The 15,280-nt window shown below is 47.2% G+C and overlaps 1 protein-coding gene across 7 annotated transcripts in view; it reads right to left on the bottom strand.

Moving 5' to 3' along the window:
* Positions 1–9,292: 9,292 nt before the first annotated feature.
* The window catches only part of ATXN7 (ataxin 7), a 198,002-nt gene continuing 192,014 nt past the window's right edge, over positions 9,293–15,280 (bottom strand). For all 7 annotated transcript variants that reach the window (XM_064156998.1, XM_064156997.1, XM_064156999.1 and 4 more), the window contains 2 exons: positions 14,312–15,269; positions 9,293–12,676 (listed from right to left, as the gene is read on the bottom strand). In XM_064156998.1, the coding sequence (XP_064013068.1) occupies positions 12,659–12,676; positions 14,312–15,269 (976 nt within the window). In that variant the 3' untranslated portion in view covers positions 9,293–12,658. The remainder of the gene's footprint in view (positions 12,677–14,311; positions 15,270–15,280) is intronic.

Raw genomic sequence — 15,280 nt, 5'->3', positions numbered from 1 at the left:
TTTATGTGTTGCCATATATATATATATATATATTAACTGTAAGTTAAAGGGAGGAGAAACTTGAGAAAACCAAGGTAAAATAGGCTGTATTCACCCAGGAAAATCCTGCTGCTGTTTCAGTGTAAGGAAGGGCAACAGGAAAAAGCAATCAGCCAGAAATGGCTTTGTGAGGGAAAGAAACTGTAGATTCTCTGTGTGCTGTAAGGTATTTGCAGAGCTTTCAATTCCTAGAACGTTGATCTAACCACCACTGCAGCCCCTGGGAGCCAAGTACTGCAGGATCTGCTGCTCTCTCCTCAGACGGGTGAAAAAGCAACACTCAAAAAGAAGTGCCTTCCCAGAGAGCAGAGACGTCCTTTAGACATCCTGGCTTGCCTTGCTCATTTTCTGATCTCAGCCTCTGTCCTGCAGAGGAGGAGCTGGGAGGACCCTGCAGGGATTCATGACAAAGCTTTCTGAGCCCAGGCCTGGCAGTCCAAGGGATACAGTTCTGGACATCTGTAGCTCCTCAGGCCCGCAGCGAGGTGCACAGAGCATAGCCAGAGCAGTGACTGACGTTGCTCTCCTGGCAGCAAGAAACAGCCAATCTGTGTGTGGTTCTTCTCCAAACAGTAGCAGTGCTGAGGGGTCCAGGGTGGTTAGGCCTTGAGCTGACAGGGCTCATTTTTTTCTATTCTATGGTGGTTTTTTAGCTGCCCACTTCAATTTCAATGTCAGATCAGAAGGAATAGGATTCCTGCTTGCTTTAAACCCTGAAGCAACCTGAAGTTACCTTTATGGTAACTGTCCTGTGGTTGTCAGTTCAACCTTTGGTTTATTTCACAGAACCACAGAATTAACCAGGGGTGGAAGAGGCCTCTAGGATCATTGAGTCCAACCTATCCTGATCGAGGATAGAGTGTCCCTGCCCATGGCAGGGAGGTTGGAACTAGATGATCCTTGTGGTCCCTTCCAACACTCACTGATTCTATAATTCTATCACTTAACCCTTCTAATTAGCTAACCCATGGCACTAAGTGCCTCATCCAACCTCCTTTTCAACACCTCCAGGGACTGACTCCACCACTTCCCTGGGCAACCCATTCCAATGCCAATCACTCTCTCTGACAACAGCTTCCTCCTAACATCCAGCCTGAACCTGCCCTGGCACAGCTTGAGACTGTTTCCCCTTGTTCCATCCCTGGGTGTCTGGGAGAGAGCCCAACCCCACCTGTAGACAGCAATGAGGTCTGCTCTGAGCCTTCTCTTCTGCAGGCTGCACACCCCCAGCTCCCACAGCCTCTCCTCACAGGGCTGTGCTCCAAGCCCCTCCCCAGCCTTGCTGCCCTTCTCTCAACACCTTCCAGCACCTCAACATCTCTCTTGAATGGAGGTGCCCAGAACAGCACTCAAGGTGTGGCCTGACCAGTGCTGACTAGAGGGGAAGAATGACTTCCCTGGTCCTCCTGGCCACACTGTTCCTGGTGCAGGCCAGGCTGCCATTGGCTCTCCTGCCCACCTGGGCACACTGCTGGCTCACGTTCAGTGGGCTGTTGACCAGCACCCCCAGGGCCCTCTCTCCTGAGTTCCATTTACTTAACTCTGCTGGTGAGTGGCACTCCCAACACAGCCGTTCATGCCTCAGTCTTGACAGCTTCCCATGGATTTATAGGCCACATGCCAAAGCTGTACATTTTCTCTCCTAATTTAAGCCTCTGCAGTTCCTTGAACTGAGCCCACCCTGGAAGGCTGACTACATACTCACAAGGTAGCCAGAATCGGGCGCAGAGGGCAGCCTCGCTCTGCAGCACCTTCACTGCCCCTGTGGTGTGAGGTGGCAGAAGGAGAGACAGGAGATAGAACGTGGGAGGATTTGCCAGTAAAGCTCTGCTACAAAGGAGTTAAAATCTAGCTTGTGTGCAAACATTCTTCAGCTGACTTGCCTCTGCTGACCTGCCAGCAGCTCTGCTTCCTCTCTCACTGAACGTGAGTCCCGAGGTTGAGACCCTGCAGGCAAGAGGCAAGGAACTTGCTACTGGAAGAAGTCACCAGTTGTAGACGGAAGGGATGCAGGTGAAGGGAGCTCAGCTGCAAAATGGACAGAGAAATCTTCCAGCACTGTCAGAGAGCACCCAATAAACCGAGCAGCAATGCAGCGTCCCTGCTGCTGCCGCTGGGGAAAAGCTTTTGTGACCCTGGGTGCGGGTGTTAACTCCAGGCGTTTCTCATGGGCTCGGACAAAGCTTTTTGAGTGCCGTTCCCAGGGCAGTTTTCATCCTTTGTAACGAAATGTTTACAGCCAGGTTAGTTTGAGCAACTCCAGAAAAGGTTTGTTCAAGATCCTCCTGAAATTCGATGGGCCGGGGGGGGGGGAAAAAAAAAACCACCCAAAACCCAAACCCAAACCCAATCTTAGGTAGATTTTTGGTGACAAAGATCCCATGCTGCATGTTAGGAACAAATCCAGCAGCTAGCACAGCCCTGAGCCAGCCTGGGCCCTGGGAAAAGCACTCGGTGCCATGCGGAGCCCAGGGTGGGTGCTAGGAGGCACGCGTGTGGGGTTGTTTGCTGCAGCAGCAGGCGATGGTAATGACCCAACAGGAATCTGCATTTCAATAACGCCAGTGCCAAGCCCTTGTATTGGTTGTTTCGGTAGCTGCCCTTAAGCAACAGCGGCCACAGAGCGCTTCAGTTTACAGCGGCAGCGAGTGCCAGGGCCGCTCACTGCCGGCCGGGTGCGAGGGCACCGTGCCAGCGGCACAGCCCTGCCTCAGCGCTGCACATGCTGCGGGGGCAGGGCCGGGATCCGGGAGCTTTTCTGCCCAAGCCGAGTGTCTCTGCCTTTCAGCCCAGTGTCTCCACCTTCGGGTTCAGAGGACATGCCAGCAGCTGCACTGGCACGATGCCCCAGCGCAGACCCACGCACGCTGTTTGGATGTGCATGGCAGACGGTATCGGGCTCCAGCTCCGCCACCAAGCGACTCTTCCCGGGCATAAACCGCAGTTATCTCCATACAGCACAATCAGCGACACGACAGAAACCGCTCCCTGCCCAGCACCTGGTCAGAAGGCATTTTTGGTGCCAAACCCTTTCACTGAGCTGATTGAGTCACTGGGATAAGCAAAGGCTCAGCTCTGCTCTCTGTCCCGGGGTCAGGGCTCCCTGGCACTGCACCGCAGGGTGCCTAGAGCAGCACAGCAGAGAGGACACACTGCAAGCGCACACAGCTCCGAGGTTCCTTGGGGAGCTTTGAGCCATGCAAGACAAATGTGACTTTCCCCTAGCTCTTGACCTTCGTAGTTTTAGAGGACACCAAACCCTACTACAAACGCAGCTGAGCGCAGAGTTCAGCCTTCAGTTCTGGAGCAGACACAGACAGGGTCACTGAATGAGGAGCCAAGCTGAGAGCTCTGCTCGGCTCCTGCATGCTTCTTGCTGCTGTCACTGGTACAGCCCAGCACAATCACCTTCAAGGCCGACAGCTTATAGGGTAGAGCAGAAATTAGACATTCCTACCCCCAGAAAAGTGAAAATATGGAAGTCAGTTGCCAGGAAGAGAAGCTGTGCTTCACAGGCACGTTAGGAAAGGCTAAGTGGCTTTAGGAAGACCCAACAAGCACACAGCCAAGGCCACCTCACTAATAATGCCATCGCTGGCTAGCCAAAACTTCTGGGGGCAGATCAAACCAAAGGCCTTAAAAATTATAATGTCCCAGGCTTAAAGTTTCCCTAAAAGAGGCAAACAGAGGAGTCAGAGAATCACAGAATGGTTTGGGTAGGAAAGACGTTTGTAGGAAGATGAGAAAAGGAGCAAACCCCTTGAGACAACACAGGAGGCCAATGGATAAGTACCACTCATTATAAAAGGGCACAGCAGAACCTCCTTCTTGCCTGAACCCCACTCAAATCTCACAGCATTTAGGCTAAATACTAAGGAAAACTTGCTGTAAGTGGAAACAAGAAACAGCCAATCTGTGCACGCTTCTTTTCCAGAGAGTGGGAATGTTGAGGGGTCCAGGGTGGTCAGGCCTTGAGCTGACATGGCATAACTTTATTCTATGTTTTTATAGCTGCCCACGTCAATGTCTATGTCAGATCGCAGGATTCCTGCTCCCTGTAAAGCCTGAAGCAACCTGAATGAAGAGAGACCAAAGGAAGCACTGTGGCATGGGTGGAGCTGAAGCTGCTGCTATTCAATGCTATGCTGCCTCATGCCAGCCTTTAAGTTGAAGTGCTGGTGGGAGCAAAGTATCCTGGAGCTTGAAGTTCAGATTGCAACACGAGAGGCTTCTGGTTGCTGCTTCCAGTTTCTGATTTTTGGGCTGTGGTTCTTTTCTGCTGGGCTGGGTTGTGTGCTTGGGGTGGGGGGGAGCCACTTCACCTCTGCCTTCTGCTGCTGCTTCTGCATTCCCTGCAGGTATCTGCAAACAGGCTCAGGTAACTGTGCGCTGTGGCATTTCCAGTACAACTCTGCCTCAACTCTCTCAACCTAAAAGTTTGTTATTGTGGGTTTTTTTGTGCTGCTTTTCCTCCTGGGAAAGAGGAGGGCTTGCGAGGATGGGCTGTATTGACTGAGGACACAGTGCCATGGATGTGCCCATGCATTCTTACCCAACTATCAGGAGTTCTACCACTTTTTGGAGGGCAGAAAGGGCTCTGCAGCGGGACCTTGACCGCCTGGACAGATGGGCAGAGTCCAAGGGGATGGCTTCAATAGCTCCAAGTGCAGGGTGCTGCACTTTGGCCACAACAACCCCATGCAGAGATACAGGCTGGGGTCGGAGTGGCTGAGAGCAGCCAGACAGAGAGGGATCTGGGGGTGCTGATTGATACCCACCTGAACATGAGCCAGCAGTGTGCCCAGGTGGCCAAGAGAGCCAGTGGCATCCTGGCCTGCATCAGGAATGGTGTGGCCAGCAGGAGCAGGGAGGTCATTCTGCCCCTATATTCTGCACTGGTTAGATCACACCTTGAGTGCTGTGTTCAGTTCTGGGCCCCCCAGTTTAGGAGGGACATTGAGATGCTTGAGCGTGTCCAGAGAAGGGCGACGAGGCTGGGGAGAGGCCTTGAGCACAGCCCTACGAGGAGAGGCTGAGGGAGCTGGGATTGGTTAGCCTGGAGAAGAGGAGGCTCAGGGGAGACCTTATTGCTGTCTACAACTGCCTGAGGGGAGGTTGTGGCCAGGAGGAGGTTGCTCTCTTCTCTCAGGTGGCCAGCACCAGAACAAGAGGACACAGCCTCAGGCTGCACCAGGGGAGATTTAGGCTGGAGGTGAGGAGAAAGTTCTTCCCTGAGAGAGTCATTGGGCACTGGAATGGGCTGCCCGGGGAGGTGGTGGAGTCGCCGTCCCTGGAGCTGTTCAAGGCAGGACTGGACGTGGCACTTGGTGCCATGGTCTGGCCTTGAGCTCTGTGGTAAAGGGTTGGACTTGATGATCTGTGAGGCCTCTTCCAACCCTGATGATACTGTGATGCTGTGATACACTTCTACAATCTCCTCAGCAGCTGTCCACTGCACACCAATCCCACATCACACACAGAGAAAAGCCTCCAAGAGTACTTCACCTGTTGATTCAGGCTGGATGGTAGCAAGAACTTCTCAGCAAGAGTGACTGGCATCCGAATGGGCTGCCCCGGGAGGTGGTAGAGTCACCACCCCGGAGGTGTTTAAAAGGCAAGCAAATGAGGCACTCAGGGCCATGGTTTAGTTAATAAGATGGTGTTGGGGGATAGGTTGGACTCTGTGATTCTGTGAATTCACACACTGCAGCTTTAAACTGTGAAGACACAGAAGAGAGATTTTTGGAAGGGAAGTAAGAGAGGAATCACAATAATTTGGACCACTCAGCATAGCACATTCGGGGCTGTAAGAGCTGCTGCTCTTAGAAAACTATAATGAAGTGGGAAGCTTAAGCACCAGGAAAAACCCTGTGCAGCTGCTACAGGCACCTCTCCAGAGCAGGTACCTAAATCCTGCATGATGTTGTTGTGGAGGGCCTGCAGGCCCAAAAGCAGGCTTATTTATGCCTGCTCTGCCTGGACATGTCTCTCTGCCTGCACCAGGGGTAAACGAGCACAAAGAGGCACAACAGACCGAGGCCATAAAGTCACTTGCCCAGGACACCTGAGTGTGTAAGCCCCCACATGCCCAGCTTGTGCCTGCCTGGTGCTGGGCCCAGGTGATGCCCATGTTTGGAGTCCAGGCCTGTGGGTTTAGCCTAGTATGGTAAGGTTGGGCTGACTGCCAACCTGATTGGTCATTCCAGTGGCCAGTGAGACCATTGACTCTCGGCCCACAGTTAATAAATTGGGGTGCACAGGCTCACCTGCAGCGTGCCCCACATCACTTACGGCTCCGCTATATTGCCTGCCTGCCTGCGTACTGCCTTGCAGCTCTATGCCTGCCTTTAGCCAGCATCAGACCCGTGCTCAGACTGCACAGAAAGCTGCCTCTGTACCCGGAGATCCTGCCTGCATACCCCTGGAGAGAGCAGCCAGCAGGAGCCAGCAGCATAAGGCCAGAGACTCTTACTTCCCCTGAAACCGGAGGATTCCAGCCTCAAAGTTCACAGGCAGAGACCCTGAAGAACTGGACACTTGCAATAGGCTATGACGTAGCTCTGGAGGGTGATTTCTTATTCATCTGAATTGTGAGTAAATACTTAAATGCCTCTGTAATTTCTGTTACCTCTGCCATAGAGCAGAGAGCAGCTTTCAGCTCAGCTTTGCTGGGCAAAGAGTGTAAGACCCCAGGTGGCATTAAGCTGCAGGGAAAACTCTCTGTTAACTGTTTGAATGTTTGCTGGTTATTAATAAGTTCCTGTAGATAGATATTCCCATAATAGGAGGAAGTTCTTCACAGAGAGAGTGATTTCCCATTGGAATGGGCTGCCCAGGGAGGTGGTGGATTCGCTGTCCCTGGACGTGTTCAAGAAAAGCCTGGATGAGGCACTTAGTGCCATGGTCTAGTTGACTGGATAGGGCTGGGTGCTAGGTTGGACTGGATGAGCTTGGAGGTCTCTTCCAACCTGGTTGATTCTATGATTCTATGCTAATGTCTTCATAACCATGTAAAGAACAATGTAATATTGAAGTTCAGTGGTTGGGGGTGGCGAGAGTTGAAATACTGGAAGTGAATAAATATGTATTTTTTAATCAATATTCTCTCACATGAATTAATTTCTCCCCTCCACCTAATCGGCGCAGGTCGCAGAATCCCCCATCCGCGACAGATGTACAGAGCCAGGGCTGCCGGGCTGGCTCTAGAGCTGCTCCTGCTGCTGAGGTCCAGCGCCAGAACTCGAGCACCTCCAATCCTCTGAAATCAGTTCACATAGGCACCGACACAGGTCATGTTTTCCTTTAATGGTGAACGACTTTATAATGAAGCAGAAACATATAATGCATTCCATGCAACCAACCTCATTTATTGAAAAGTCCTATTTTTATTGCCTTGTTTAGTAACATGTTTGTTCAACAAACTAATCTTTTTTTTGTTTGTTTTCCATGAAGCAAAGCACAACTTTTCTTTTTTTTCTTATAAATAGTATAAATTATTTTATTTACAGAAACTTGTTACAAAACAAATAGACTATATATTTATTTTTTTTCTGTTTTTAAATATCCAAAGTAATTTCTTCTTTTTCTTTTTTCTATCCCGTGACATTTGTTCATGTACTATACAGCAGCCAACGCAGAGTTCAGCTGATCAGATGCTGTTGATTATGTATACAAATTATCAAACTATTCACACATTTGTTTTTGTTTTTGTTTTTTTTACACAGGAGATTGCTTTTAGAACCAGGCTCAACACCAAGCAAGATGCTTTCAAGGCCTACATTCACATTGACAGTATGTAGTGCTCGTTTTAAAGTTCTCTTTTAAAACGTAAAATGTCTTGCACAAAAAGGTAAAAAATGAGTTTCTGCTGAACAGCAAAACGTTTAAGAATCTTTCTAAGCCTAATTCCCTCCTCCAAGAGCAAGAACAAGTGAAAGACAAGAGAGAGATTCCTTGGCAAGAGAACTCTTACAGGAAGACGATTGCCTTAGAAATGTCACTTGGGAATCATTTTCTAATGGTCTTAAGAGGGAGGTACTTTTTCTTGGTTTCCTTTCCTGCAACACCAACTGTATTGAATGTTTCCTAAATGACTTAATTTATTAATACCCACCCCCCCCAGCCTCTTCCCAAAATGAGAGAGTTAAATAAACTGCTGGTTAAAACCATGTTTGAAACCCTTGGCATCACATTAAACGCGGAGTTACCCATGGGATTGTTCCAACACAAGGTGTTCTAATGAAAAGCTTTGACAGAAGTTACCAGAACCAACCACTTCCTTTTGTCAGACCCTCTCATTAATTTCAGAGAGCACATAGATATGGATGTGCATACCTTTGTGTGTCCACACACGTGTGCATGTGTACACACACGTGTGTATGCATATGTACACACACAAATGTGTGTATGTACATATACACACACACATGTGCATGCATATTTATACACACACACGTGCATGCATATGTATACACACATGTGCATGTGTACACACACATGCATGCATATGTACACACACAAATGTGTGCATGCACATGTACATACACACGTGTGCATGCATATGTACACACACGTGCATGCATAAGTGCACACACACGTGTGCATGTGTACACACATGTGCACACATATGTACATACATGTGTGCATGCATATGTACACACGTGTGCATACATATGCATACACACATGCAAGTGTACACATGCATGTGCATGCATATGTATACACACACACATTTGTACACACACGTGCATGCATAAATGCACACACACACGTGCATGTACATGTGCACACATGTGCATGCATATATATACGCACGTGCATGTGGACACACACATGTGCACGCACACACACATGTGCATGCATATGTACACACACATGCATGTGTACACATATGTGCATGCATATGCACACACACACGCACGTGTACGCATATGTGCACACACATGTGTGCATGCATATGTACACACACGTGCATGTGTACACACATGTGCATGCATATATATATGCAAGTGCATGTGGGCACACACATGTGCACGCACACACAATGTGCATGCATATGTACACACATGTGCATGCATATGTACACACACGTGCATGTGTACACACGTGCATGCATATGCACACACACACACGTGTACGCATATGTGCACACACACATGTGCATGCATATGTACACACACGTGCATGTGTACACACGTGCATGCATATGCACACACACACGTGTACGCATATGTGCACACACACGTGTGCATGCATATGTACACCCCCCCCCCCGCGCACACATCCATATCTATGTCCGTAAGCAGACATGTACTATTCCTAGGTGGAAAAAGCAAGCTCCAACAACGTCAACTGCACATTCAAGTCTTTTAAGGAGAAGCTGTCTAAACAGTCCAAGCTAAAACGAGTTAAGATCAGGCACTTTCAGTTTTTCCGTTAGTTTTCACCACGAGAGAGCCACACGACTGCGCACGCACGCACAAGCACACCGACACGGGGGGGAAGAGAAGCAGTGTTGTCACTTCACTAAACGTAGTCTTCTGGGAATCAGGCAACCGAGAAGCAAAAGCCATCTCCACCCAGGCGGGCTCCAAGCCTGCCCTCGGGTTCCCACACCTCAGAAGCTGGCCGCAGGACGCGGGGCCGTAGCTCGCCTGTATCCGCTCCCCAGACACGAAAAGGGACACAGCTTTCACAACACGGAGGCATCCCTTAGTTGCAAAGTAGGCATGTTTTGACTATTGGCTTGGCAGTGAACCACTTCGAATTATAAAAAGGTATTTGCCTCTATTTTTTTTTCTCTTTTTTTTTTTTTTTTTCTCTTTTTAATTAATTAATAAATAAATACTAGATGATCTCAATTGTACCAAAAACTGGATATAAGAAAAAAAGACCTGTGCAAAAATACATATTTAAATATGTACAATCAATTAACAAAATATGTCTTCTGAAATAGGGATACTTCAATATTTATAATAGAACAAGAAAAATTCCAAAATAAAGATACAAAAGTATGCTGTTGGTTTTTTTTTTTCCTTTTTTTTTTTGCCTTTTTTCTTTTTTTTTTTTTCTTGTAGAATTCTTTGTTCATTGCAGCAATTTTTATTTTTTTTTTAGGCTAAGAAAACTGCAGGAGTCGTAAGGAGAAGTTGGAAAGACTATAAAAAACTTGTATCTCTTAAATTAATACCAAAAATCTGTCTAGAAACAACCCAGCCACTGCAAATTCAATTTTTGCAAGGAAAAATTAATTTTAAGCTTCCTTAAACTATTTACAGTAAGAACTACATGACAATAAAAGCTGCAGGAACAATGTTCTGCTTGTAACCGAGATCTAAAACATAACATTTAGGCATGTATATGCTCAAGGGCAGACAGAATTGACCAGATTCTAACTCTTTAGTCCCAATGGCTTAAACCCACACGGCAGAGGTGGCTGCAGGCACTGGCCCTGCACAAAGCAGCGATCAGGAGTTCACTGTCTGAACGCTGCCAGAGGAACACCGATTTGCCATTCTGCTTTCAGAGCAACAGAACCTTCAAGAAGACAGAGGAGAGATCGCTCGCAAATTCGCTAGTGCTCAATCTTGCCAAATTCGTGTTTCCTTTACCTTTGTGTCTACTAGCAACAGTCAAATTGCACTTGTGACTGACGCTATCCTGAAGTGGAAGCTCTGCCCCAGAGGCTTCGTCGGAGTGTGGAGTTCACTCCAAACGCGCAGGATTTAACGCGTTTTGCCTTTCTCTTTTGTGTTCACTTTGGTCGCCCTTGCATTAAACCAACGGCAGTTCTAACGATCCTTCCAGCAGGGCATCTGATTAGATATGAATCCTTTTGTTCCTGAAAAGTTGTCTATTTGTGGTTTGTAAGTTTGCATAATAAGCATCTCTAGCACGTTGCTTGCTCAGTGAGATCTTTCATATCGATTCAAAGCTAAAGTGTCTGCATAGAGGCTTCTTGTTGTTTGTGTTGATTTCGTAGCAAGTTCAGGTTAAACTGAAAGCATCCTTAAGTAAACAACTAAGCAACTGCTACTTAGAGTGGCTTTGGATTCCCTGATGTACTGCTTGCCACCAGGACTGGGGAGAAGGCTGGGCTATGCAAACCACTGGACAGGCTCAGATTGTCTCTTCTCAGCAATAGCTGGTGCCCCTTTAAGGCAGAAAAAATAGTATCTTATTGGTCAGGAATTTGTTTTCCTTCGCTTTAACCCCTTAAGAATCAGTTTTGAGACTTCACCTGACATTGAAAAAAACCCCAAACACTTAACAAAACACCCAGAACGAATCAAATGGTAATACAACAAAGCCCTTTAGCAGAATTCCTTTTTGAGGTGTTTTGAAGCCAGAGACAAAATACTTCATGGAACCTGACTGGACTGTACAGAACTGTGTAAAGCCCCCTTTATCTACAGAGCCTGGGGAGAGGGAGGTGACTGATGCACACACCTGTGCTCCACGCTGAGCTCTGCTGTCAAACTGGCCTTTATTCCAGAATTAGGGGAAGGGAAATAACAGAATTCTCTTACTGGCTCTTTGAGAGCATAACAGTAACAATTTAGGTATACAAACAAGGCATAAAGAAACTGACTTCTGTGTTTTATAGAAAAGATTTCAATACCTTAAATAGTTTTAGAAGGGCTGGTTTGACAAGCTGGAAGGCAAAGCCAGCCTTGTTTAACCAATACAGCTGTTACTTTAACTACCAAAGGCCCATGGTATACAGCATAGGTCAATAAATATGTTCTTTGGGCATACAGTTTTAGAGGTCATTTGCCTTTGTCTGGTTGATGGGTTTAGGCTTGTTTTGAAAAACAAAATCAACTTCCATTTTCTTCTGCAATTAAATCTTACTCCAAAGAATAGAAAATAGGTTTTTGTATCGTGCAAGGATGACATTTTAACACCTGCTTTCTGAGCGATAGCCTCAGGCAACCTTTCCTGGGTTTAGTTTTGTCGGGTTTGGTGGTGGTTGTTTTTTAAACTCCTGATAGCTTCTTATCCTAAATTACTTGCAAAAGGCTGGGCAAAACACAAACTATTTTTGTTTTGAATTGTGCTATTTTTATATTCCATTAAAGGAACGTTGCTATAAAAAACACTAAAGCCATATTCCCTTCTTGAGGGTTTCTTTCCATTGTGCCTCACACATATCTTTTTTTCCCCCTTGTCGTGGGGTCCTCTCCGTTGAAGGTGTCTGTCTGGTTAGCTATCACCTATAAGAGACACCATCAGTATAAAAATAAGTCCACAGTAACGTTTGTTTCCTCCCAGAAAACATTTGTTTGCCCAGCCAATCTATGTCAAATAGTGGCAAGATGATGTACTCCTGTAAGTAAAATCTCACAGATTCGTAGCAAACAGTCCAGACCACCCTTAACACTGATAAGAGCAATTATGTGGCTGAACTTCATCCAGTGTCCATTTCTAATATAGTCGCTGCTACAGACATGGCTTCAGGGAAATTCCTTGTTTAAGTGACAGTCCAGTAGATTTCCACACCTGAGGACCATGGGAAGTTGGGAAAACTCAAGGCATCTTGGAGTCCAGAAATCCAGATGGAGGTTTTGCTTGTAGTGAAAATTGTCCAGTTCGTTTCTCACCACGGCGCGTTCGGCTATCAGGGTCGTGCCTTTGGCTTTTGAGCAAGCAAAAGAAAGAGAAGGATGAGTGAGCCAGGCTGGCACAGCAGAAGCCCTTAAAAGACAGTCTGGTTAACAAGAGCATACGTCGGAGTGAATCAGCAGGGCACAACGCGACAGCGCTAACGTGTGCCTGGCATCTCCAAGACTCGGCAATCCTCACGCTAAAGCTCTTCAAAGTTAGGATGGCTTTGGAGATGATTTCCTTCCTTAACTCGCTCAAGTTACACTTCTCCTTTGTATTGCACATCTGAAAGAGCCTCTATTAGCTAAGCCCCAAAAAATAAGTTCAGCCATCTGACTGCTGTTTTGTTTTTGTTGCAGCAAGCACAACACAACAGCAAAAGATCTTCCTTTATGGCTGAAACTGAAAATGAAGCAACCATTCTGACAAAGCTCTCTAGGTAGACAGACTTCTGGTTACCAGCATCAGAGGAAACAGAAGGTTTCTAGGGTTTTCAGTCCCTATGTCCAGCCTCTCCTTGAGCCATGTGAAATTACTTTGACTCCTCCAAGTGGTCCTCCACATTAATCTGCACAGTGTTAAGTCTGAGTTACCAATTTCTAACTGATCTCTCATCCTAACTCACCAGGATCTGTTTGCTTTCCTAACTAAAACTGTTTCTCTCTCATTTATAACATTCAATCTTGTTATTACTGCAACGTGAGTCAATGACACCTTGGGATAATAGGCTTATTTCATCACAGCATCGCAGCTCTGCTGTCAGCATTGCTACTTTCCACTCTGCAGCATGTTTATTACTGACACAGAAACAAGAAGTCGGGCTGAGACACAGCTCAGCTGCATGGCTGGCTGGCAAGATTTACTTCTTTAATTATGGGTTTTTTAAATGCAAGGACTGAATTTCATTGGAGAGCAATTCACAGGCAACTTCTAATGAACTCGGAACATCCTATTTAAGGTTAGCTTAAACCCAAAAGCTACGCCTCAGCAGAGTGATTACAAAAATCTTGTGTAAAAGTACTACATAAAAACACTTCAAATGAGCAGTGGACAAATAAGACAATGTTTTCTTGAATGAGATCTGGAATTGGCTAATATTTAGGAGAACACATGTAATAGAGGCACGTGAGAGCAATTTCTAGTGCCTGCAGGTACAATCTAGGTCACTTCTACTGCTGCCTGGAGCAGTGAGTGGTGAAAATGGCTCAGAGTCGTTCCTTTGCAGTGTCTGGATGGCCAGACTGGAGCAGGCGCTGTGCTTCCAAATGAAGTCAGCCATTAACCACCGCATGTTTAGCTAACGGGTGCATGTCAGGAAGGTGCTAGTCTCTTTTCAATGGTGTCCCTGTGATAGAACGAGGAGCAATGGACACAAACTGGAACACAGAACATTCTGCCTCAACATGAGGGAAAACTTCTTTGCTTTGAGCATGTTGGAGCCCTGGCCCAGGCTGCCCAGAGCAGTTGTGAAGTCTCCTTCTCTGGAGTGATACCAAACCTGCCTGGACATTGTGATCCCGGACAACCTGCAGTGGGTGACCCTGCTTTAGCAGCGGGGGGTTGGACTGAACGATCTCCCCAGAGGTCCTGTCCAATCTGCACCACTCTATGATTGTGTGTGAAGAGGTATGTGCATATCAGCTTAGTTAGAGACAAAATTTCATACCTGATGAAATAGAGAATTGTTCATCAGTCCTTGTGTCCCTGGGATTGCACCAGTGTGTTTTGCATGAACATTGTTCACCGATGTCAATTTGGCAACTTTGTTTGATTTGCTGCTGTTGCTGCTGCTGTTTAAGCTGCTTGAACCAGGTGAGCACTTTCTTTTCTTTCCTATTAATTTGTCTAGGGAAGTATGTGAATGTGAAAAACTGCTGTGTGAATTGACAGTCAGCTCGCTGGACTGATGAACAAAGGGCCCTAAGGAGAGCGTGGAGTCGCTGCTGTTCATCATCACACTCATTCTCTTTATCGATTCTGCAGGGCTTCCAGTCGGAGGACCCCTCCCTGATTGGTCATGTTTGAGGCTAACGGAGTTAGCTTTGCTAGTCATACAGTTGAGGCCAACACTGTGGGACGAAGCTGTCACCGACGGGTGATAAGAGGCCCCAGAGTTTCCAGAGTTCACCACGCAGTTCTTTCTGAAGGACTCTGTGGAATGAGAAGGTGCTAGCAGTGCGGAACTGTTTTTGCGCTTCTTTCCTGAGCCGCCGCTGCTACTGACGCTGCCGGTGCTGTTACAGGTGCCACTGCCAGCAGAAGATTCCTTGGGTTTAAAAGATTTGCTGGATTTCATTTTCTGAGGTTTGCTGGGCATAGGTGAAGGTACAGAGGAAAGCACTGTAGGTGTTGAAGGGGACGAAGACACTTGTCTTGATTGCATACTGCAGACAGGATCCACGGCGCCCAGAGCGGCAGGATTGGCGTTTAGTGTCGTTCCATGGGATGGTACCGATTTATTAGTCAGAGAGACACAGGAAGGAGATACCAACGCTGGCGACGACATCACCGTGGCGGGCAGGAGGAAACCTGCTGCACTGACACCATACTGTGAAGCAGGCACCGAGTTTGTCCGATGTGGGGCACGAACCGATGCTGTGTTACTAGATGCTGGAGGAATTTTCCTGCAGGTGAA

This window comes from Pogoniulus pusillus, chromosome 16, assembly GCF_015220805.1.
Source record: "Pogoniulus pusillus isolate bPogPus1 chromosome 16, bPogPus1.pri, whole genome shotgun sequence".
Lineage (NCBI taxonomy): Eukaryota > Metazoa > Chordata > Aves > Piciformes > Lybiidae > Pogoniulus > Pogoniulus pusillus.
This window is presented reverse-complemented; position numbering and strand designations above follow the sequence as displayed.